The 25,399-nt window shown below is 45.6% G+C and overlaps 1 protein-coding gene across 1 annotated transcript; it reads left to right on the top strand.

Annotated features, from left to right (window-relative positions):
- LOC144599365 (phospholipid scramblase 1-like) lies at positions 1-25,399 on the top strand. Its single transcript, XM_078410155.1, has 7 exons — positions 1-13; positions 1,819-2,009; positions 6,438-6,480; positions 16,067-16,287; positions 18,523-18,681; positions 20,442-20,603; positions 25,361-25,399. The coding sequence occupies exons 1-7, from the start codon at positions 1-3 to the stop codon at positions 25,391-25,393; spliced, it is 822 nt and encodes a 273-aa protein (XP_078266281.1). The 3' UTR covers positions 25,394-25,399.

Genomic DNA, 25,399 nt, shown 5'->3' with positions numbered 1-25,399 from the left:
ATGGCCGCACCAGGTAGGCAATATTTTGCCTACAGATCTTTCTAGTTGGTTAAAGAAAAACAGAAATGTCCTAGTTAATTTATTTAGTAATGAAAACAAAGACATTTACAGTGCACAACAGCCTCCTGAAAAGGAAAAGGCAGGCTGCTGTTTCACTCATGGGCGTTTTGTTAAATAAATTCACTCATGTTCTGTCATTGACTGATTCTGTAACTTACTGATACAATTCCTGATACATGATAAAGTTATTGGGGTAGAGATTTACCCTGGTCATGCTCGATTCAGCTTATTTATACCTCAATAGATATTCATTCCCATTGAAGTCAATGGAACAAAACATTGTGCAGGCTATATCGCAAGGATCGAATTCCGATACAAGGAACTGCAGGTGTTGAAGTCTTGTGCCAAACACAAAAGTGCTGGAGGAAATCAGAGGGTCATCTGTGGAGGGAATGTTTCGGGCTCCAGTCTAGCACACACATTTCGCCCACTATCTCTCAATCCCACAGCCACCCTGCTCTTATATGCTCTTCATACCCTCTTTTATACAACCATTTTTCATCCCCCCAAGTCCCTCATTTCCCTTTGATCTCGATTTCCCCTACCACTGTCAGCTTCCACCTATATCCCTCTATTTGACTACATTTCACTACTCCTCTCCTTCATCCATATCTAACATCCTTTTTGAACACGTGCGCTTGGTCCACCTATTCCTGCTGGATCTCCCAGTTGCTCACCTTTTTAGCTTCTTCTCCCATTTCCATGCTGACTTTTCTGTCCTGGGCTTCCTCCATTGCTAGAGAGAGACCATGTGCATAATGAAGGAATAGCACCCTATCAGTATGAACACTGAGTTCTTGAAATTTAGGTAACACTGTTCGACCTCCCCAACCCCAATAATGATAAACTCGACCCACTGAGTTCGTCAAGCAGATTGTTTGTTGTTTCAGGTCTCAGCATCTGAAGTGTTTGCTAGCTGTTCAGACCCTGGTTATATAACGAATGGGTCAGCTGAGTGCTCACTGATTTAACAGCATGCAGAGGTCTGAAGGCAGCAAAAGAGTAACAAAAAGGGTGGGTTTCTTGCACTGAATCTTTGGATAACTATTATGAAATATTAGTCTTTATTTTACCCAAATATTCAATGTAGTGTAAAAGCACAAATTGACCCAAATCCATGCAGCACTCTTAGGTAGTTTAGTTTAGTTTAGTTTATTATTGTCATGTGTACCAAGGTACAATGAAAAGCTATTCGTTGCGTGTTATCCAGTCAGCGAAAAAGGCTATACACGATTAAAATCAAGCCGTCCACGGTGTACAGTTACAGGATAAACGGTGTAACGTTTCATGCAAGATAAAGTCTGATTAAAGATAGTTCGAAGGTCTCCAAAGAAGTGGATGGGAGGTCAGGACCGTTCTCGAGCTGGTGGGAGGACAGTTCAGTTGACTGATAACAGCTGGGAAGAAACTGTCCCTGAATCTGGAGAAATGCACTATCAAACTTCTCTGCATCTTGCCTGATGGGAGAGGGGAGAAGAGGGAGACTGGTCCTTGATTAATCTTAAAGTCATACTAAGGTCACATCTCGAAAGGTTTAAATATTAATGCTCTAAATTATGTTTTATAAATTTTAAAAATTATATATATTTTATAATGGCTTTGTTCTCAATTAACTGGAGATTGTCTAAGATTTGAATGACTTAACATTCATCATTGGTAAAATATTTGATGATTTACTAAAGCTGTTTTTGATTTTGTTACATGAAATAATAATTGATTTGTAAAGGTGCTTGTTGTTTTTGAATATTATGCTCTTAGGATCTGACTTTCAGCAAGGAAATCCACCTGGGGCTTATCCACCTGGGGATTATCCACCTGGAGTGCATCCACCTGGGGCCCATTATGCGCCTCAAGCTTCTACCGGAGACAAAGGAGAAATTGACCTTCAGAGGATGCCAATGCCTCTTGGCATCCCAAATTGCCCTCCAGGACTGGAGTCTCTTACACAGGTAAATGAATCAAAACAGACCGGAAGATTTCTTATACATGAACAAACAGGGAAAGAAGCAAGGGCATGTGTGTGCCTCCCTTAGAGACAGAGAGGGAAGAATTTGTTGCAGGAAATAAGGAAATGGTAGAGAAATTCAATTTATCCCAGAGGGGTGGATGATCAACGCATGGAGGCAGGGGATACGAGCGAGATCCTAAATGAATAGTTTAGTTTTCGTTTACAGATACAACATGGAAACAGGCCCTTCGGCCCACCTAGTCCGTGCCAACCAGCAATCCTCGCACACTAATGCTATCCTACACACCAGGGACAATTTACAATTATAACAAACCAATTAACCTACAAACATGTACGTCTTTGGAGTGTGGGAGGAAAGTGGAGCACCCGGAGAAAGCCCACGCAGGTCATGGGGAGAACGTTTCACAATATTGGTCAGACCTAAGTCGCAGTACTGTGTGCAGTTCTGTTCATCACACAATAGGAAGGATATGAGAGCACTGGAGAGGATGCATAGGAGATTCACCAGGATGTCACCCAGGATAGAGCATCTTAGTTATCTGGCGAGTCTGGAGAATCTAGGGCCAGTTTACTAAAGCAATAGATGTTAAGAAGAGATTTGATTGTATATAAAATGTTGAGGCAGATAGATGGGGTAGGCTGCAACAAACTTCACCTCTCAGCAGAAGTGAATAAATCTAGAGGACATAGATTTAGTATAATTGGTAATAGATTTAAAGTGAACCTGAAATGGACCCTTTTCACCCAGAGAGGGGTGAGTATCTGGAAGACACTAGTAGAAGCAGTCACTGAGATTATTCACAAAGTATCTGGATGAGCACTTGAATCACCTGGAACTAGAAGGCCAAGTGCTGGAAGATTCGATTAATTCCGATAGGTGCACATTGGTCAGCATGGGCAAAGTGGGCTGAAATGCCTGCTACCATGTTTTATGACTATGAAATAAGGAAAACAGTGGGCGTGCTGCATTTGCATCCTTGGAAAACATTAAATAAGTTCCTGCGCTGAGTATAATTGGGAATGCAGAGGAAGATATAAGGGGGCTTCAAGAAGATATGGGCAGGCTGAGTGAATGGTAGATGGAATATAATACGGTAAAATGTGAGGTCATTCATCTCGATGCACATATCTATATGTTTGCTTTTATTTTGAAAGGATTCGAGTGCAGGGGTGTGGAAATCTGATTGCAAGATTATTAGGCGTTAGCTCGACGACATGTGGATTGTTGTGTGCAGTTCTGGTCTCATTTACTAAGAATGTACATGGCACAGAGAGAATTTTGCTGATCTATTTGATTCTGTGACCAATGCATTGAAGATAAGAGTGAAATGCTTTTTGATTAGATTAATTTATGTGTATGCCCACAAAATGCAAATGTAAACCTTGAAAACGAAAACTTAAAATGTGTATTTGCTATTAGTTAAAATGATTATGAAGTTTCTATGTAGAAACAAAGAACTGCAAGTGCTGGTGAATACACGAAAGGACACAAAATGCTGGAGTAACACAGCAGGTCAGGCAGCATCTCTGGAGAACATGAATAGGTGACTTTTTGGGTCAGGGCCCTTCTTCAGACTGATAGGGCAAGAGAAGAGAGCTTGTTAAGGGAGAGAGGCTGAACAAAGCGTGGCAGGTACTAGGTCGATGTGGGTGAGGGGGGAGGGTTGATAGGCTTCTGGTTGGATAAGAGATAAGAGCAGAAGGTGTGAGACAGGTTTGAAGAGCTGCAGATTGTGAAGCCAGTGGGAGGAAAGTACCCAGAGTGGGGGGGTGGGGGTAGGGTTGGTTGGAGAGGTGAAGTAGGTTGGAGTCTAGTTGGGGCATAAGGGAGGGAAGGGCAGGGTATTTCCTGACTGAGGCACTGCTGTTATTTTTTTAGAAGCTTAATTTTCATAAGTTTATCAATTCTAGGAGCAGAATTAAGCCATTCGGCCCATCAAGTCTACTCTGCCATTCAATCATGGCTGATTTATCTTTCCCTCTCGATCCCATTCCCCTGTCTTCTCATAACCTCTGACACCCCTACTAGTCAAGAATCGTATCAAACTCCGCCTTAAAAATATCCATTGTCTTGGCCCCCATAGCTGTCTGTGTCATGAATTCCACAGATTTGTTGAAACTTACTGAATAGGAGATGAGAAGGAATTTCTTTAGTCAGAGGGTGGTGAATCTGTGGAATTGAATTGTGGAGAGGACCTGATGGGTCAAATGGCCTAATTCTGTTCCTAGAACTTATGAAGATTCACCACCCTCAGACTTAAAAAATCCCTCCTCATCTCCTTTCTAAAGGGACATCCTTTTATTCTTAAGCTATGGCCTCTGGTCCTAGACTCTCCCACTAATGGAAACATCCTCTCCACATCCACTCTATCCAGGCCTTTCACTATTCGGCAAGTTTCAATGACGTCCTCCCTCATCCTTCTAAACTCCAATGTGTACAAGTCCAGTGCCGTGAAATGCTTATCATATGTTAACCCAGTTTGAAGGTGTGATCTGACTGCTGCAACTAACAAAAACTTTTGCTCTCCGGTGGCCTGGGTAAACAATACTTCAGCAGATCCTCACTGTTCTACCTTATACCTGTGCCACTGACTGGCACAGTTTAAATGGGGTACATTTCAGTTGAGGAAATATAAGCTTTTTAAATGTCATAGAACCTGTTTCCTGTTGTTGAACCAAGTCACACCCATGCCATGTTTTGTGTGAACCAGCATGAACCAGCTGGTTTTGGATGAACCAGCTGATTCATGCAAAATTTCAAAATAAATCTGCACCCATATCGCTTCAAATCCAAATTTCATTGCGTCTGTAAAAAGGCAGCAATGATAGGCTGACAATGCATGTCTAAGTCTACCTAGATATTAGCTTTCATCTTCCCCCCCCCACCCTCCCACAATCAGTCTGAAGAAGGATCTCGACCCAAAACACCAGCTATCCAAGTTCCCAAGAGATGCTGCCTGACCTGTTGAGTTACTCGAGCACTTTGTGTCCTTTTGTTTATTAACCAGCATCTGCAGTTCCTTGTATCTAGATTCTAACTAGTCTGTTTTAAATGTGTTTTCACACCGTGTTAGATTTCTTCATGTATCAGATACCCAGCTGAACACAAAAGATCAGGCAGGTAATCAGTATCATCCACAATACTCCTGGGAATGCAGCAAGACAATGCTGCCAGACAATTCTGGCCATGAACATCCATTGACTGATACAGTAGTTGTGCACAGTACACAGTCCAACTGTGTTAACTCTTGAAGTTGATCAAGCAAATATTGTTAACATTTTTATTGATTATGCAGATATGATTATAATCACAGGAAAAATTGAGGTTGGCACGGTGGCACAGCGGTAGACCTGCTGCCTCACAGCGCCAGAGACCCGGGTTCGATCATGACTGTAGGTGCTGACTGTGCAGAATGTGTACGTTCTCCCTGTGACTACGTGGGTTTTCTCCGGGTGCTTCATTCCACAAATGTGCAGGCTTGTAGGTTAATTGGATTCTGTAAATTGCTCCTAGTGGGTAGAATGCGAGACTGGGATAAAATGGAACAAGTGTACAGGTGATCGATGGTTGGTGCGAACTCGGTGGCCCCAAGGGACTGTTTCCGCACTATCTCTGAGCTAAGCTAAACTAAACTAATGGAAAAAGAGTGAAGACAGCAACTTGCTTGCCCATCTGAAAGACACCACAAAAAGTGATTATTTGTTGTTGTTGTTGATAGGATAAGGATTGTGTGTTGAAATTATTCTGCAAGAGAGTAGTTGTGGAAACTCAGTAAAAATGACAAAAGCAGAATAAAGACAAATGGCATTAGCATAGATAAGCATTTTGGTCGGCATGGATGAGTTAGCTCGAAGGGTCTGCTTCCTTGATATATAGTTTTTATGAATCCATGAATCAAAACTGACATCCATCTGTTAAAAGCTGTTTAACACACATGTAGCAGAGATATGGACTGTGTACAATCGTATTAAGCATTTGTATGAGAGCAGCATTAATCAGAATTCTTTCAAAATGGATGTTTTAAAATAATATACTGTAGGGACATAGGGATTGGCTGGAAGAGCTCGAACCCTCGGATTGGCTAGCGATGTCACCAGGTGTGCCAGCGCGGGAGAGATAGTCAGTCTAGCGTTGAACTCTGTTTAGGTAAGACGTTAGGTAGTTGTCTGCAGTTTGAATGTTGCGATTGTCACGGAGTTTTTAGAACCATGCAATAAACTTCGTCTGCAGCATCCATCCGCTATCAGACTCGCTACAATACTCCCATCAAAATTATCAATTCATTTTGTACTGTGTGTCAAAATAAAATGATGAGAAAGCCAAGTCTCTCATCCTCTTATCTACAGCGCAGTACATTAGTGATTCATTTGTTTAACAGACCTAATTCACGTTATGTTTTTGTCACAGGTCAATCAGCTCCTGGTTTATCAGCGAGTGGAATTGGTGGAAGGTAGGTTGCCATTGGGATAAAGCAGGGAACAAAACTAATCTTGGACAATTATGGTAAAGAACATCGAGCAAATCAGCAGATTAAATGCTTAGGAAGGAACTGCAGATGCCGGTTTATACCAAAGATAGACACAGAATGCTGGAGTAACTCAGCGGGTCAGGCAGCATCTCTGGGGCAAAGGAATAGGTGACGTTTCAGGTCAGGACCCGGCTTCAGGACATTTTGGGTCGGAACACTTCCTCAGCAGAAGGGTTCCAACCTGAAATGTCACCTATTCCCTTTTCCAGAGATGCTGCCTGACTCGCTAAGTTACTCCAGCACATTGTGACCATCTTCAAATCAGCAGACTGTATTACATTGTGCAAGATTTACTTTAAGTGCACTCCTTTCTCAATGTTTCTTTATCGCAGGTCAAGCCTCATTAATCTTTACTGTTGGAACGACCAGCCTTGTCTTAGGTCTTGTGTATTTTTATGACGATGAATTTGCAATAAACAGTAATCCCCGATGGATGGTTTTCTAGTTATGATGATTACTCAGAGATATAGAATTATTATGGCATAGATAGATGTCATTCGGCCCATTAAGTCTTTGCTGGGCACTTGTAAATGTATCAATATCATTCTGGAAGCTGCTGATGGATAAATGGAAGAGGCTGATGGAAGTCTGCTTTCCTTCACTCCCCCCACGCCCCCACCCTAGTTATCCGACAAGTTTCAATGTTCACATCCCTGTATCCCTTTTCGTTATCACCTCTTCCTCAGCCAACAATGAGCCATTATGGGCTCCACCCTTTCTTGGTCATCTGTTGCCGGCCATGATTTGCCCTGTTGCCCTTCTCCTTCCTCCAGTCCCTCCACCACCAACCCCAACCCCCCTCACCCTCTACTTTCAGCCTGAAGAAGCATTCTGACCTGAAATGTCACTTCTTTTTCTCCAGAGATGATGCCTAGTCCGCTGAGATGCTCCAGCACTTTGCGTCTATCTTCAGTATAAACCAGCATCTGCAGTTGCTTCCAACTAGGGTTGGCAACTTCCTCACTCACAAATACGGGACAAGATGATGTCACTGCCCCGCATCTCATGTGACCTCACCCAGCCAGCGGCCACGTGCTCGCGCTCCACCAATGGCGGCCACCTGGGCCGGGAGACGGGTTGCATGGCACCCGGCCCTCCGGACCTAGACTGTCTGGAGCTAAAATGTTGGAAACCTAGAGTGTCGGGACCTAAACTATCGGGACCTAAACTATCAGGGCCTACAGCGTACAAGCCTACAGCGCCCCCCGGGCCTAATACCGTATTAGGCCCGGTGGGGAGCTGTAGGCCCGGACGCTGAAGGCCCCAACGCTGTAGATCCCATCAGTTTAAATAATTTAGGTCCCGACACTATAGGTTTCTGACATTTTAGCTCCGGTCAGTCTTGATCCGGAGGCCCAGGCGCCCCCTTAACGGGGTTGCGTAGCAACCCGCCTTCCGACCCGGGCGGCCGCCATTGGTGGAGAGCGAACATGTGGCCGCTGGCTGGGTGAGGTCATGTGGGGTGCGGGGCGGTGATGTCACCCTTTGTCCCTTATTTTGGAGTGAGGAAGTTGGCAGCCCTACTAATACGGGACAAGGGCTGTCCCGTATGGGACAAACCAATTTAGACCAAAATACGCGATGTCACGGCTAATACGGGACTGTTAGCAACCCTACTTCCAACACAAATGAGGCATTTTATTAATCAAAAGAAAAGCGAGAGAGAGAGAGAGAGAGAGAGATACAGAGAGATGGAGAAACATTTGATTCACCAGACAGCAAACAGGTTCAGCCCTGTTCAACATTGTGTTGAGCAATGTAGCATTGTTTAGTTACATAAACAATGCCAGAATTTATGTAGCTATGTTGTGCAATTCTAAGCATACAGACCCAATAATATATAAGCAACATTTGTCAACATTATCCTCCCTGCTCTTTCCCTACTGAACTGAAATATCTTAGCCTTCCAGTTCCATTTCAGTTTCGTTTAGTTTAGTGATTCAGCATGGAAACAGGTCCTTCGGCTCACCCAGTCCATGCCAACCAGCGATCACCCACACACTTGCTCTATCCTGCACACTAAGGACAATTTACAGAACCCAATCAACCTAAAAGCCTGCATGTCTTTGGTGTGGGAGGAAACTGGTGAGCCACGTGGGTTTTCTCTTGGCTCATCTGTTTCCTCCACTGTACAGACAGTGCCCATAGTCGGAATGGAACCTGGTTCTCTGGCACTGAAATGCAGCAACTCTACCGCTGCACCAATACATTGCCCTTTGAAAACATTCATTGATTTGTTGTTTCCACCACTCGACAATCTTTCAATTCCAGATCGTAGCCACTCGCTGAGTTAAAGAGATTTTTCGTCCTCTGGCCTTTAGCGTCTTTTACCCATATTTTTATAACTATGCCCACCGCCCCCACCCCCACCCCCACCAATCATTGAACCATCCATCAATGCAAGCATTTATCCCACTTCAATTGGATAAGTCATGATATTAGTGAACAGTAGAGAAGACTATTGAACTAAGACAGACACAAAATACTGGAGTAACTCAGCGGGGCAGGCAGCATCTCTGGAGGGAAAGAATGGGTGATGTTTTGGGTTGAGACCCTTCTTCAGACTGAGTCTGAAGTGTCTATGTTCGGTTTAAACCAACATCTGCAGTTCCTTCCTGCACAGACTATTGACCGACTCCTGTTCTCATTCCTCATGCTTCAAACCAATCTTGATATTACACTCTCAAATCTTTTCCAGCTCTCGCTGCTGAAGAACAATTTCAGCTTCTTGAGCAATCCCTTGTGGCTGAAATCCTTCATCTGTAAAGCCATACAAGAAAATCCTTTCCACACATGCGATGGTCAGAACTGGACTTACTGTTTCAGTAATGCCTAACAACAGCTTTAGAAAGATTTGCCTGCAATTTAACTTTATGTCTCTTTTTATTCATCTCTGGATCCCAGGTTTATTAACTGCGCTCTCATTATGCCATTCCATTATCAAGGACAAATGCACCCCAGGTCATTCAGTTGCTGTACATACATATTGTATGGTCTATATCGTCTCTCATTATTTCCGCTAATGTGTATTATTTTATGGCTGCTTGCAATAAAATCTTTGTTAAAGTTTGTTTTCTCTGGACAGACAACAATGCAACAAAGTTAGTTGCATACAACAATGCAAACAAAACCTTTTTAGTAACACTTAACTAAACTAAACTAAACTATTTAACTATGGTGATCTTTCACTCCCTTGTTTATCATGCCGTTATGCACCACTTCCTTAGAAGTTTCGGCAGGGAGTTGGGGGTGGTTATTGGAGGTGAATTTATAGATGAGGGCTTAGCTTAAAATCTAGAAGGAATGCAACCATAGGGGGACATCAACAGCAATCTTTAGATTTAATTTCAACACTTTGGAATCTGCATACACTATGGCGAGTCCGGAAACTTGTTGGTTGTAGAAGAAGTTTATTGCGACAGCAATATTCGAATACAAAGGTTAAACAACAAGGTAAGGGACAACCATCAAAACTCACTGTCTTCTTCGAAGACTTCTCCGAACTAACTCTTTTCGGGCGCCAAAAGCGCACATGACAACGCTGTCCAATCAGCGATGTTGCTCTCTGGACCAAGCCCTACGGTCGCGCCCACACGTGACCTTGCTGGCCAATCTGAGGGTTCGACGACCAGGACCATTCTCTATGGTCGCTACATGACCCCCCCCAGAACCCGAGGTACGGAACCTAGCAGGGAGCCGGACTTCGCGACCATAACGAGTAAGGAGAGGGGCCGCCTGAACCACAGGAGGCGGAGGTTCCGGACTTGGAGGAACAGCCGGAGCGGGGGGTCCTGGACTGATCGGGACCAAAGGAGGCCGGCCTTTCCTAGGGGGTTGGCCGACCAGGACTGGTTGATCCGGATCCAAGTGTGCGGGTTTAAGCCGTGACACTGAGACGAGTTCACTCTTGCCACGCACGTCTAAGGTGAAGGTAGCCGTCCCCTTACGCAAAACCCGGAACGGCCCTTGATAGACCCTCTGCAACGGGGCACGATGGGAATCCTTTCGCAAAAACACAAACTCACAGTCCTTCAGGGAAGGCGGTTCATGTACCATGGGACACCCATGACGTGAAGTCGGAACTGGGGCCAGGGAACCCACCCGTGCCCGGAGCGATGCCAAAACTGATGGGACCGGAGGCAGCTGGTCTGAGGGGTCTGGAAACAAATCCCCTGGTACTCGAAGTGGCGAGCCATACATTAGCTCCGCGGACGAAACACCGAGGTCTTGCTTAGGAGCAGTCCGGATGCCCAGAAGGACCCAGGGGAGTTGGTCTACCCAGTCCGGGCCTTCAAGCCTTGCACTGAGGGACGCCTTGAGTTGACGGTGGAACCTCTCCACAAGCCCATTTGCCTGGGGGTGGTATGCTGTAGTATGTTGTAACCGGGAACCGTACAGCTCGGCAAGCGCGGTCCAGAGGGACGAAGTGAACTGCGGCCCCCTGTCGGTGGTAATAACTGCCGGAACCCCGAAACGTGCTACCCAATGGAGGGCCAAAGTTCTGGCACAAGAGGCTGCCGAAATATCGGACAATGGAAAAGCCTCTGGCCACCGGGTGAACCGATCCACCACCGTGAGGAGATGGGTGTAGCCCCGGGAGGAAGGTAAGGGCCCGACTAAATCCACGTGAATGTGGGAAAAACGAACTGCTGGGACCTCAAACTCCTGTACGGGGGGCTGGACATGGCGCTGGACTTTAGCGGTCTGGCAGGGAACGCAGGAACGTGCCCAACCCGCTACCTGTTTACGTAGGCCATGCCAGACAAACCGAGCAGCTACTAAGGCAGAGGTGGAGCGGATGGACAGGTGCGCTAACCCGTGAATGGCATCGAAAACCCGGCGCTGAAGGGAGGGCGGCACTACCGGCCTGGGACGGGGAAGGAAAATATCACACCAGACTTTTGTGCCTTCCGACCCACAGGCTACCTGAGCCAACTTCAACCCCGAAGTGGTGGACTGGTATGCCGAGGCGGTATCCGCCAGAAGCTGTGCCTCCGCAAGCTCCTGGGGATCCACCTCGCAGTCCACCGCCGAAATGGGGGAACAAGCAGGTCTAGACAGGGCGTCAGCAACGGCATTAAGCTTACCCGCGACATGACAGACATCGGTGGTAAATTCGGAGATGGCAGTCAGGTGCCACTGCTGGCGGGCCGACAATGGGTCAGACAATTTGAAAAATGCAAATGTTAATGGTTTGTGGTCCGTAAAGGCCACAAATGGGCGGCCCTCAAGGAAATACCTGAAATGACGAACAGCTAAATAGAGGGCCAGAAGCTCTCGGTCAAATGCGCTATACTTCAGCTCAGCCGAATTTAGTTGCCGGCTGAAAAACGCCAAGGGCTGCCAACGGCCACCAACCTGCTGCTCCAAGACCCCACCCACCGCCACGTCAGACGCATGAACCGTCAGGGCCGTGGGGGCGGCGGGGCTAGGGTGGACCAACATGGTGGCGTCTGCCAAGGCTGCCTTAGCTGCTGTAAAAGCCGACTCTGCGGCCGGGTACCATATCAACTCTACCGGTTTACCCGCAAGGCACTGGAAGAGCGGGCGCATGACCCGCGCAGCTGCTGGGACGAACCTATGGTAGAAATTAACCATACCTACAAACTCCTGCAGCCCTTTCACTGTGGTGGGCCTGGGAAATGCCCGGATAGCCTCCACCTTCTCGGGCAAAGGGGTGGCGCCGGCAGGGGTGATTCTGTGCCCTAAAAAATCAAGAGAAGGGAGGCCGAATTGACACTTGGAGGATTGGATAACTAACCCGTGGTCTTGGAGCCGCTGGAACACAGTCCACAAGTGGACCTGGTGTTCCTGCACTGAGGGGCTGGCGACCAGGATGTTGTCTAAATAAATAAACAAAAAGGGTAAACCCCGACCCACACGGTCCATCAGTCGTTGGAAAGCCTGTGCCGCGTTCTTTAAACCGAAAGGCATGCGCAACCATTCGAACAACCCGAACGGGGTAATCGTGGCAGTTTTCTGTATGTCCTCCGGCCGCACCGGAATCTGGTGGTATCCTCGCACCAAATCGATTTTGGAGAACACCACCGCCCCTTCCAGCCCAGACGAAAAGTCCTGCAGGTGCGGTATGGGGTAGCGATCAGCCGTGGTGACAGCATTTAGACGCCGATAATCGCCACATGGTCTCCACCCCCCAGATGCCTTGGAGACCATATGCAACGGCGAGGCCCATGGGCTGTCGGACTGACGGACAATGCCCATTTCTTCCATCTTCCTAAATTCCGCCCGTGCTACCACCAGTTTGTCTGGCGGTAGTCTCCTGGCCCGAGCGAAAACGGGAGGGCCCTCGGAGCGAATGTGGGGGACCACGCCGTGCTTGGCCGAAGGGGTGTCAAAACGCCGGATGAGCAGCTCTGGAAACTCCGCCAGGACCTCAGCATACGAGTTGGGGGCCGCAACGACGGCCTGGACAGTAGGGCTGGGCGGGGAGGCGATTGTCGGAGCGACTGGCTCCTCGCTGGCGGAGGGTCGGAGGTCGTTACCGCCGACATCGGGGACCAGTGAAAAGGCCCAGAGAAAATCTGCGCCTAGGATCGCTTGTCTGACGTCTGCTACGATGAATGGCCATTCGTACGTGCGGAGGCCTAACACAAGGGACATCTTCCGTGTACCGAAAGTGCGAATGGGGCTGCCATTAACCGCGATGAGGGTGGGACCTGTCTTACCCGATCTGGTCTCGAGGTCGGTCGGCAGCACTATACTGACGATGGCTCCCGTGTCCACCAAAAATTCTGTGTCCGTGAATCGATCTCGGACGAAGAGGCGTCGGTTCTGGCCAATCGCAACTGCCCCTATGTACGATCGGCTGAGGCATTTCCCGTGAAGGTACAAGGTGAGCAGCAGTTGCGGGATTCGCTACCCCATCGTAGGTGATAATAGCACCAGCCGCGCTTGTGCGGATCTTTTTGGCGGGCTTTTGGAGAACTGGCGGGAGACGCGGCGCCATCTTGATGTCACTGTGGCGTGGTCACTGATGTCGAGACCTTGTTGATCGAACCGCTTGCCTTCGATTTAGCCGCTATGAGCGCATCCGCTTTCTCTGCATATGCTTCGGGGTCCTTAAAAGAACAATCCGTGAGCAGAAGTCTGACATCTTCGGGAAGCTTCTCTCGGAATGCCTGCTCGAACATGAGGCAATCCGTATGCTCACCGGCTAGCATCATCATCTCGGCCATGAGAACGGACGGCAGTCGATCTCCGAGGTCTGGTAGGTGCAGAAGCTTTTTAGCGCGATCGTGCCTATGAAACCCGAAGGTTCGCAGTAACAATGTCTTCATTGCCTCGTACTTGCTTTCCGCAGGCGGATTAACGATGAACCGCATCACGCGTGTGGTCGTCTCCGGTGATAGAGCGCTGACGAGATAGTAATACTTCGTCGCGTCGGCCGATATGTTCCTTAAATGAAATTGGGCTTCGGTGTGGACAAACCAAGATTGCGGTTGATGTGTCCAAAACGACGGAAGGTGAACGCTTACTGCGCTTAACTCCGGTGTGCCAGGCGCAGCATCCAACAACGGGGCGTCGTGTTCCTGCATGGTCGGTGATCGTCCAGATCACGTCGGGGTCACCAATATGGCGAGTCCGGAAACTTGTTGGTTGTAGAAGAAGTTTATTGCGACAGCAATATTCGAATACAAAGGTTAAACAACAAGGTAAAGGACAACCATCAAAACTCACTGTCTTCTTCGAAGACTTCTCCGAACTAACTCTTTTCGGGCGCCAAAAGCGCACATGACAACGCTGTCCAATCAGCGATGTTGCTCTCTGGACCAATCCCTACGGTCGCGCCCACACGTGACCTTGCTGGCCAATCTGAGGGTTCGACGACCAGGACCATTCTCTATGGTCGCTACAACACGATCCTTCATGAGGTCGACACAAAATGCTGGAGTAACTCAGCGGGTCAGCCGGTATCTCTGGAGAAAACAAATTGCTGACGTTTTGGGTGGAGACCCGACTTCAGGCTGAGAGTCGGGGGAGAGGGAAACTGGAGGTATGAAACGGTACCAAACAAATCAGAGCCGGCACCGATGACCAAGGAAAGGAGGAGCCTGCAACGGTTCATTGTTGGCTGTGGGAGAGGTATGAACTGTGAAACTGGAAAGACGACCAGGGTGGGGGATGGATGGAGAGAGAGGGAATGCAAGTGCTACTCGAAATTAGAGAAATCAATATTCATACCGCTGGGCAGTAAACTGCCCAAGCAAAACATGAGGTGCTGTTCCTCCAATTTGTGTGTGAGGAGAGGTGAATTGTCATTTTCAAGCTGTTAAATTCTCAATAGGACAGGCAATAAATTCCCACTATTTGTAGCTGCTATTTTACTTCCTGTTCACAGTGCTTGTGCTGCGAGCTTATTTTAATTCCTTCTGCAGATTACTTTGGCACTTTCACCCCCACGGTTTGGAGGTTGTCCTGCTCTGGTTGGTCTGACCAGCAGGAGTGCCACTTTTAAATGGTACTTTGGACGTCTGGCTGTGATTACAAAGACCAGGGGGATCAGCGAGACTTGCCCTGGTAACAGGCTGTCAACCGCACACCTGCAGCTGCACTGATTATGTCAAATTAGGTCAAAATACGCTGTGCCCGCAAAGACTCTGGGAGGTTGAATCAAGTTTAGTTTTTGATTTAGATTTATTATTGTCATGTGTACCAAAGAGCTTTGATTTGCATGCGATCCAATCAAATCCAAAAATACATTGAAGTGTGTAAAAAGGAACTGCAGTTGTTGATTTACACTGAAGATAGACACAAAATGCTGGAGTAACTCAGCAGGTCAGGCAGCATCTCTGGAGAAAAGGGATGAGTTAGAAAGGAACTGCAGGTGCTGGTTTATACCAAAGACAGACACAAAGTCTGAAGAATTCATGCTCTGTGTCATGTGATTGCATAAAATTCTAATCTTGTCAACAGATTTCTGGGGAAACCCATTTCATCTCATCTCATACCAGCATCTGTTCCTCTTTCACTCAGAGGGTGGTGGGTAGATGGAGCGAGCGGCCAGGCGAGCTGAAATAAGATCCTGACCCAAAACCTCGCCTATCCATGTCCTCCAGAGATGCTGCACAAAACGTTGCCTATCCATGTCCTACACAGTTCCTTGTGTTCACCCACCATCCTCTGTCGAACCCCACTTGTTCTCTCCTCTTTACACTGACTATCTCCCCACTCTGCTCCCAGTCTAGATGCAGGGTCTCGGCCCAAAGGGTCACCAATTCTTCACCCTTCTTACCCACACCCAAACCACAGATACTGCCCAGCCAACTGAGTTCATGCAATAGTTTGTTTTTTCTCCAGATACCTGCATCCGCAGTTTTTTATGTCTATCCTTCATTACATGATGCATCTTGTGATTGTTCTTGGTTATATACTGCACTGGGGAGGGGCTAATGTTTTTACTTGTGTTCCTCACCGACGTATTTTATTTAACTAAACAGCCACTGTTTCCCCTCCCCCCTTTCTCCCCACCACCCTCCAATGACTTCAGCCTTCATTGGATTTCGGACCAAAAACAAATTTCAAATTAAGAACAGCCGTGGTCAACAGATCTTCTTTGCTGCTGAGGAGAATGATTGCTACACTCGGAATTGGTCTGGAAACATACGTCCCTTTGACATGAAGATTATTAACTCCTTTGGACAAGAGATCATGAGTCTGTACCGGCCCATGAATTGCATTGGTTGTTGTTTCCCATGCTGTTTGCAAGAGGTTAGTTGTCTCGTTTGGTTGAGGGACACATTGCATCTGCTGGTTCTGTAAGATTATTGAACATCTTTACAGCAGCTAATCTTGCAGGGTCTTATTCACAAGCAGCACTAAGGTATAAAAACATTCAATTCTTGATCTCCGTCTACTTCAACACCTCTTTATACTTCTTCCTGCTCTTCTGTTTGACGGATTTTCTCCGTCACTTTTGGCAAAATCCTAAACATAAATGGGATAAAAATAACAAATCCATGAATGATCTGCTGTCAAAATGCTGTGGTTCACGAAATGTGGCAGCGAAGAGGAATCGTTAATCTTCATCTGGTCTGGTGACTCCGCACTCACAATGTGCTCTGTTCTTAATTACTCAACAAAATAGATAAAGAGCAATTGGGGGATGCACAATAAATGGCCATCTTCCTCATAACATTCATATCTGATGAAGGATATTAAATAAAATATCTTGGTCCTTTATTAATTGTTAACACTGCCTTGATTTTCTCTCTTCCACACTCTCTTGTCATATTCCATCTCTCTTTTTTCTTTCTTTCAATCTTTCTTCCTTTCCCTGTATCTCACTTTCCCTCTTTCTTCCCTTCGTTCTTGTTCTTTTTTCTTTCTTTCTCGCTTTTCCTTTCTTACTCTCTCTTTCTCTCTCTGTCTCCCTCTTTAGTTTTTTTTCTATTGCTCTCTTTCTTTCTCTCTTTATTTCTCTCTCTTTCTCTTTCTTTCTTTTTCTCTCTCTTCCTTTCATCTGCTAACATGCACTTCTTTGGCATGTGGGAGGAAACCAGAGCACCTGAGGAAACCAACGTGATCACAGGGGAACGTGCAAACTCCACAGAGAGAATTCAGTCTGGGTCTGGCACTGTGAGGCCATAGGTCTCCCAGGTGCACCACTGTGCTGCCCCTTTTCAAGCCCATTACATTTAGCGAGGTAGAGATAAGACTGAGTAAATGTTAATTTTCATATAAGTATTGCATTCCCCTTCCACATCAATATGTTCATTCTTTCAAGTCAAGTTGAGTTTATTATCATATGCACCTGTATGGTGAGTTGCAACTGCAATGAAAGTCTTGCTGGCAGCATTATCACAGGCATGTAGAATCAAACAAAATATTAAAACAGGAACTATATATAAATCACTCAGAAATTTTCAAGACTGTAAAAAGAAAATAAAGACTCTGCAAACCTTGGCTTCGATCCTGAGTTTACTTCCTGTTCTCCCTGTGACTGTGTAGGTTTCAAGGTTCCAGGTCAGTTTATTGTCCCGTGTACCATTAAGATACAGTGAAATTCGAATTATCATACAGCCATGCTAAAACAAAGCAACAAGACACACAACTACATAAAAGTTGATATAAACATCTACCACAGGGAATTCCCCACGTTCCTCACTGTGATGGAAGGCAAAAAAGTCCAGTCTTCTTCCTCCGGGCTCTCTGGTTTCCTCCCACATCCCAAAGACGTGCAGGTTTGTAGATTAACTAGCCTCTGTAAATTCCCCCCCCCCCCTCTCCAGTGTGTAGAGTGCAGGCGTGAAAGTGGTTTGACAAACAGTACAACTAATGTGAACGGATGATTGATGGTCGGCATGGACTCAGGGTGCCAAAGTGCCTGTTTCCATGCTGTATCTCTGAACTAAACTAAATCAAAACCAGTACAATTGTGCAAAAGTATGCAATTTGAAAAGCAAGCCCATGGAAATGCAAGAGACAATATAGCACCAGAGACCCGGGATCGATCCTGACTACAGGTGCTGTTTGTATAGAGTTTGTGTGTTGTCCCTGTGACCGCGTGGGTTTTCACCGGGTGCTTCAGTTTCCTCCCACCTTCCAAAGGTGAGCAGGTTTGTAGGTTAATTGGCTTCTGTAAATTGTAAATTGTCCCTAGTGTGTGGAATAGTGCAAGCGTACCGGGTGATCGGTGGTCAGCACGGACGCTGTGGGCCGAAGAGCCTGTTACAGCACTGCATCTCTGAAGTCTGAAAGTCTACAGGTGGTCCATAGTTTTACTTTACGGTTTCCTTTTTTAATTTTCTTTTTATGTTTTGCTCCCTTTTGCTCTCTCCCCTTTCCTGGCGTTGTTCACATGCTAAGAGGCCACATCACAAAGAACTGAGGCTTGTTTGTTGTAAAGGTCCTTCTACCAGACTTGGTGATGTGATTTGCTTCCCCAGTGCTTGGCGCTTCTGCATAACGGACCACAATATGATTAACACCACATTTTCTCCACAGATAGAAGTGATGGCACCTCCTGGCCAACCTATTGGATATGTCATTCAAACATGGCACCCCTATCTGCCAAAATTCACAGTTCAGAATGAGAAGAGAGAGCCTGTTTTGAAGATCGAAGGTCCATGCTGTACATGCAGATGTGGTGATGTTGATTTCCGGGTACCAGTCTTTTCTTTGTGCTTTCCTCACCACCCCAACACTGTCCACATATCTGTTTACATATCACGTATTGGTGACACTAGTTTAGTTTATTATTACCAAGATACAGTGAAAAGCTTTTGTTTGCATGCTATCCAGTCAGAAAAAAGACTATAAATGATTACAATCAAGCCGTCCACAGTGTTCAGATAAAGGATAAAGGGTACAACATTTACTGCAAGATATAACATTGAAGCCCGATTGAAGATAGTTCAATGGTCTCCAATTAGATGAATGGGAGTATGAAGGAACTGCAGATGCTAGTTTAGACCAAAGATAGACACAAAATGCTGGAGTAACTCAGCAGGCCAGGCAGCATCTCTGGAGAGAAGGAATGGGTAACGTTTCAGGTCAAGACCCTTCTTCAGATTGACATCAGGGGGGGAGGGAGATACATAGATAAGGAAGTGTGAAGGTGTGAAAACAGGGTAAAGGGAATGAAGCTCAAGGAAAATGTAGAATAGATCATTGTTAGCTGGGAGAAGATAACAACAAAGCAAACATTAAATGTAGTCAGAGACGGTAAGATTGTTCGGAGAACTGGGAAAGGGAAGGGATGGAGAGAGAGGGAAAGGGTTACTGGAAATTGGAGAAATCAACATTCATACCAATATTCAAATTCACGCAGTCACAGCAAGAACGTACAAACTCCATACAGAGAGCATCTGTATTTGTACTCAATATCAAACTCTGTCTTTGTGAGGCAGCCTTGATCTTTCCAGTTCCCTTTTGTCCAACCAAATCTCAACCCAGTTGAGAATGCGGTGACTCCTTTTCTTCCACTAATCTAATTGAATCATGATTACGACCATGAAAAAAATGCACCACTTGTCCAGATATCCAAATTCAATCCCTAACACCAAGTTCAGAACTGTGATTCCATGAATCCTCAACATAGAACATAGAATATAAAACAGCACAGTACTGGAGCAGGCCCTTCGTCCCACAATGTATGTGGCAAACATGGTGACAGGTTAAACCAAACACCTCTGTCTGCACATGATCCATATGCCTCCCTTCCCTGTATGTCCATGTGCCTATCCGAAAGCCTCTTAAATTCCTCATGGCAGCATGTTTCAGGCACCCACTACTCTCTGTGTAAACAAAAACTTGACCCACATATTTCATTTACATTTTGCCCTTCTTACCTTAAACCTATGCTCTCTGGTCTTCGATATTGTCACTCTGGGGAAAAAAGTTCTGCCTGTTTGTCCTATCTATGCTTCTCGGAATTTTATATACTTTTATCAAACATCCCCTTGGCCTCTGATGCTCCAGAGATAACAATCCAAGTTTGTCCAACCTTTCCTTATAGCTAAGATCCAAGTACCTATCTAAGAGCCTCTTAAACACCTCTATAATAACTACCTCCACTTCCACCCCTGGCAGCACCTTGCAATACCACCACTGGCCCTGTACATCTGCTTTAAACTTTGCCCCTCTCATTTTAAAGCTATGTCATCTAGTCTTTGACTTTTGACATGCTCATTTCCAGAATGCATTCTAGACTTGGAAAAGTTTTGAACGCCTAGGACTCTCCTGGAAAGTTGGCTTGAGTTCATCTGCCATGACCTCATTAACCAATAAATTGAAGATTTGATAGCATATGCCTACTTCTAGTAAAGACGGACCATTTGCAGGTGATGGCCTTGTGATGTGTAAAGAGCTTATCAAATGAGATATCAAATAAATTAAGCTTTAACTTTTTTATCTTGTAATAGATTACAAACCTTGATGAAACTGAATCAGTTGGCAAAATAACCAAGCAGTGGACTGGATTACTGAGAGAAGCTCTTACAATTGCAGATAACTTTGGGATCCAGTTCCCCTTGGATCTAGATGTGAAAGTGAAAGCAGTTTTGCTAGCTGCCACCATCTTAATTGTGAGTATTAATAAATTGGCACAATATATCTTTGATGCTATGGTCATGGGTCCTGATCACCAAATCTATTCTGTGGCATTTGACTCACCCCACCTTGCTTCCTGTCTGATGGTTTAGTTTAGTTTGGAGATACAGCATAGAAATAGGCCCTTTGGCCTACCGAGTCCACGCCAACCAGTGATCCCTGTACACTAGCACTATCCTAGACACGAGGGACAATTTTTCAATTTTACAAAAGTCAATTATCCTGCAAATGGGTACATCTTTGGAAAGTGCGATGAAACCAAAGCACTGGAGAAAACCCACATGGTCACAGGGAGAATGTGCAAACTCTGCAGACAACACCCATAGTCAGGATTGAACCCAGGTCTCTGGCGCTGTAAGGCTTTCAAACTTTTTAGAAAAATAATTATTTGTAATCACAACAGAATCTGTAAATGATTACACAAGTGCAGTTACTTGGAAGTCTTTATAATGTAGTTATGTAATTCCCACTGCAGCGGCTTTATGTAAGACTTCATAACAACCGCATCTGTCCCAATGTTCACAGAGTCTGTTGTACAAACTGCGTGACTAACACATTGATTCAACCAAGTGTTATAATTGTGATTTAGGGTAACCATCTCTTGCATTCACTGATACCCAGGAACACCTCTATCGTTAAATGTCTTTGCTGAGCACAGGGATTATTCCCCCGATGTCCAATTTATGCTGAACATGAAAGTATTTTAAATAGCTTTAAAAGGTCGATATAATTTGAGTGGTATGGTTAGAACTTTTTTCACTCAGAGGGTGGTGGGTACATGAAACAAGCTCGCAGGGGAGGTAATTGAGGCAAGTACTATAACAACATTTAAAAGACATCTGAACAAGTACATGGGTAACAAAGGTTTAGTGAAATATAAGCCAAACGCAGGTAGGTAGGACTAGTGTAGATGGGCATCTTGGTCAGCATGGACAAGTTGGGCTAAAGGGCCTGTTCCTGTGCTGTATAACTATGACCCTGACCGACTGTGCCCCATGTATCTCCTGTATTTCCTCACCCCTCAACACCCCAGATGCTCTCATCTGCCCCCTTTGTATGCCTGTACTGTGTGCGTGTGCACGTATGTGCACGTATGTGCACGTATGTGCGTCCATGAAAATATCTTGTCAATCGAGTGGTGTTTATTATCGCGTTTATTAAGTGCGGTGAGGTACAGATATGGAATCAATTGAAGTACTCGATTTGCAACAAATCACTTAAACTCATTGTTTCAAAGCACAGAAGGAAAATCTGACTGTTAAATGAATCAACATGATCAAAACAATATGTTGCTAATGTTAAAATCTGTCTGCAATTTCCCAGCCTTTAAGTTTGCTTGCATTCACGGAAAATGTATCTGCTCACCAGAGTGCTATAATTTTTAACTTAATTCATCAGGATTTGGTTAAAGCTGCATCTCAGAGACCTCGAGTAGCAAGCTAAATCATGTTAGACATGGAATGGGAAGTCCTATATTGTAGTTAGTGTCTCATGGCTAAACGCTGAGCACCTAATATACTGCGAAGGCTCAGATCCATCAGGTTTAATTTAGTTTTGAGATACAGCATGGATACGGGCCCTTTGAACCCAGGTCTCTGCCGCTGTGACTGCTATTAAGAATTTCAATCACAAAAAAGGATAATCATGAGTCCTCTCCTTCAATAAAGGCACTTCAGCCAATTTTTGGGGGTTGATGCCAGAATTTTCACTCCACAAGCCTTGATGTCGCGGAATAATTAAAACCATTTGCAGCACACACTGATTACCAAACAGGTGCAATTTTAGTTTAGAGATGCAGCACAAAAACAGGCCCTTTGGCCCACCGAGTCCGGGCGTCGACCAGGAATCCCCGTACACGAGCATTATCCTACACACGCTATCCTCCCCACACGGCTGCGGCGATGCCTCGCGGGTTGACCCGTGGTCGGCGGTTGGAGAGAGCGTGGAGGACCCGGCGGGGGGGTACCGTCATGAGGGAGGAGGGGGGAGAACAAAAGCGGGGGCCGGCGTGGGGGAACTGTTGGGGGGGAGGGAGGGGGAGAACAACAGGGGGAGCCGCGTGCTTTGTAACTTTGTCAGCGCCGTAGGTGGCTGCTATTTGTATACATTGTGTATGCAAGCAAAGAATCTCACTGTGCCTCGTCACATGCGACAATAAAGTATTCCTATTCCTTCCGCCAATTTCCAATTTTTTACCAAAGCAAATTAACCTAAAAACCTGTACGCCTTTAGAATGTGGGTGGAAACCAGAGCTACCAGAGAAAACCCAAGCAGTCACACGGAGAACATACAAACTCCGTACAGAAAGCACCCGTAGGCAGGATCGAACCCGGGTCTCTGGCATTATAACGCAGCAACTCTACCGCTGCTCCACCATCCCATCCCAATTGCCCCTGTGGGAACTTGCAGTTTAAAGGCGATTCGATCTCTCATATTGAGGCTCTGTGTACAACAGAAACATTATAAAAAACATAAGACAGTATGGTACAGGAATGGGCCCTTCGGCCCACAATGTCTGTGCCAAACATGATGCCATGTTAAACTAATCTCCCCTGCCTGCATGTGATCCTTATCCCTCAGTCCCATACATATTCATACACCTATCTAAAAACCTCTTAAATGCCACAATCTTTTCAGTTTCCACAACCACCCCTGGCAGCTCATTCGAGGCACCCACCACCCTCTGATTAAAAAAGACTTGCCTCGCACACCTCCTTTGAAGGTTTTTTGGCTCAGAGAGTGGTGGCTGCTTGGAATGCGCTGCAAGGGAGTGGTAGTGGAAGCAGATATAATAGTGACATTTAAGAAGCATTTAAAGAAGGCATGTGGACATTCAGGAAATGAAGGGATATGGATATGGGTCACGTGCAGGCAGTGATTACTTTAATTTGACATCCTGTTCAGCACAGACATTGAGGGCCAAAGGTCCTGTTCCTGTGCTATACTGTTCTATGTTCTATGAAACTTGGAAGAATTTTCTGACTCAGTGCAGAGGGAGAGACTACCTAGCCCACAGTTGGTCAGTTACCCCTCCTCCTCTGAATAGCATTGACAGCAGATGGAATACACTGCCAGTCAGTGAAAATGTTGATAGTGCAGAACAATTCAACTAATCCATATCCTTTGGGGTGACACAGCGGTAGAGTTTCTGCCTCACAGCGCCATAAACCCGGGTTCGATCCTGACCGTGCCCGCTGTCTGCATGGAGTTTGTGCGTTCTCCCTGTGACCACGTGGGTTTTCTCCAGGTGCTTCAGTTTCCTCCCACACTCCAAAGACGTACAGGTTTGCAGGTTAATTGGCTTTGGTAAAAATTGTAAATTGTCCCTAGTGTGTAGGATAGTGCTAGTGTGTGGGAAGCACTAGTTGGCACAGAATCGGCGAGCCGAAGGACCTGTTTCGGCAATGTATCTCTAAACTAAACTAAACTAAATCAAACTATTAATTAAAAAGAAGACATAAAGTACTTGAGTAACTCAACAGGTCAGGCAGCATCTCTGGAGAACACGGACAGGCGACGACTCGGGAAGAATTAAATTGCGAATCCAGCACTTTGTTTCTTTTTTCGTAAACCAGCATTTGCAGTTCTTTGTATCTACAGCCAGATAAATATGTGGTTGAGAACAGATTGAAAGTTAAAAGGCTAAAGTACAAACATATTATCAAATGCTTCAAACTACATTGAAAGCTTTATAATGAGAACCATGAAATCTAAATATTCAGGATTTAATATTATGTTGAATTATATCTAGAATTTTCATTTAATTCTCTTCAGTCAGAATGGTTTGAAGGTTTAAATGATTTATTACCTCAATAAATTAAGTATACCATAATACAGATTTACCTGGATTTATCCACTTTGGCGGCAAGAACAGGAAAGCAGAGTATTACCTGAATGGTGACCAATTGGGAGAAGGGGAGATGCAACGTGACCTGGGTGTCATGGTGCAACAGTCATTGAAAGCAAGCATGCAGGTGCAGCAGGCAGTGAAGAAAGCGAATGGTATGTTGGCATTCATAGCAAGAGGATTTGAGTTTAGGAGCAGGGAGGTTCTGCTGCAGTTGTACAGGGCCTTGGTGAGACCGCACCTGGAGTATTGTGTGCAGTTTTGGTCTCCTAACCTGAGGAAAGACGTTCTTGCCTTAGAGGGAGTACAGAGAAGGTTCACCAGATTGATCCCTGGGATGGCAGGACTTACATATGAGGAAAGACTGGATAGACTGGGCTTGTACTCGCTGGAATTTAGAAGACTGAGGGGGGATCTTATAGAAACATATAAAATTCTTAAGGGGTTGGAGAGGCTAGATGCGGGAAGATTGTTCCCGATGTTGGGGGAGTCCAGAACCAGGGGACACAGCTTAAGGATAAGGGGGAAGTCTTTTAGGACCGAGATGAGAAAACATTTCTTCACACAGAGAGTGGTGAGTCTGTGGAATTCTCTGCCACAGAAGGTAGTTGAGACCAGTTCATTGGCTATATTTAAGAGGGAGTTAGATGTGGCCCTTTTTTCTAAAGGGATCAGGGGGTATGGAGAGAAGGCAGGTACAGGCTACTGAGCTGGATGATCAGCCATGATCATATTGAATGGCGGTGCAGGCTCGAAGGGCCGAATGGCCTACTCCTGCACTTATTTTCTATGTTTCTATGTTTCTTGGGGAAGTCTGCCTTTCTGGTGATTTTTTTTGTGATTTTGGTCAATTTAATTTCATTGTAATTTTTCTTTCCCTTATAGGATTATATGTTCTTTGAGAATCGCAACGGGTGAACAAAG

The sequence above is a fragment of the Rhinoraja longicauda genome, chromosome 13 (genome assembly GCF_053455715.1).
Source record: "Rhinoraja longicauda isolate Sanriku21f chromosome 13, sRhiLon1.1, whole genome shotgun sequence".
NCBI classification, from domain to species: domain Eukaryota; kingdom Metazoa; phylum Chordata; class Chondrichthyes; order Rajiformes; family Arhynchobatidae; genus Rhinoraja; species Rhinoraja longicauda.
This window is presented reverse-complemented; position numbering and strand designations above follow the sequence as displayed.

What these genes read in the sequence shown, in the direction of transcription:
- LOC144599365 (XM_078410155.1), top strand. An exon ending in GCGAGTGGAATTGGTGGAAG is followed by an intron (nt 6,481 to 16,066) that starts GTAGGTTGCCAT and finishes CAATGACTTCAG; the next exon opens with CCTTCATTGGATTTCGGACC. An exon ending in TAGCTGCCACCATCTTAATT is followed by an intron (nt 20,604 to 25,360) that starts GTGAGTATTAAT and finishes TTTCCCTTATAG; the next exon opens with GATTATATGTTCTTTGAGAA.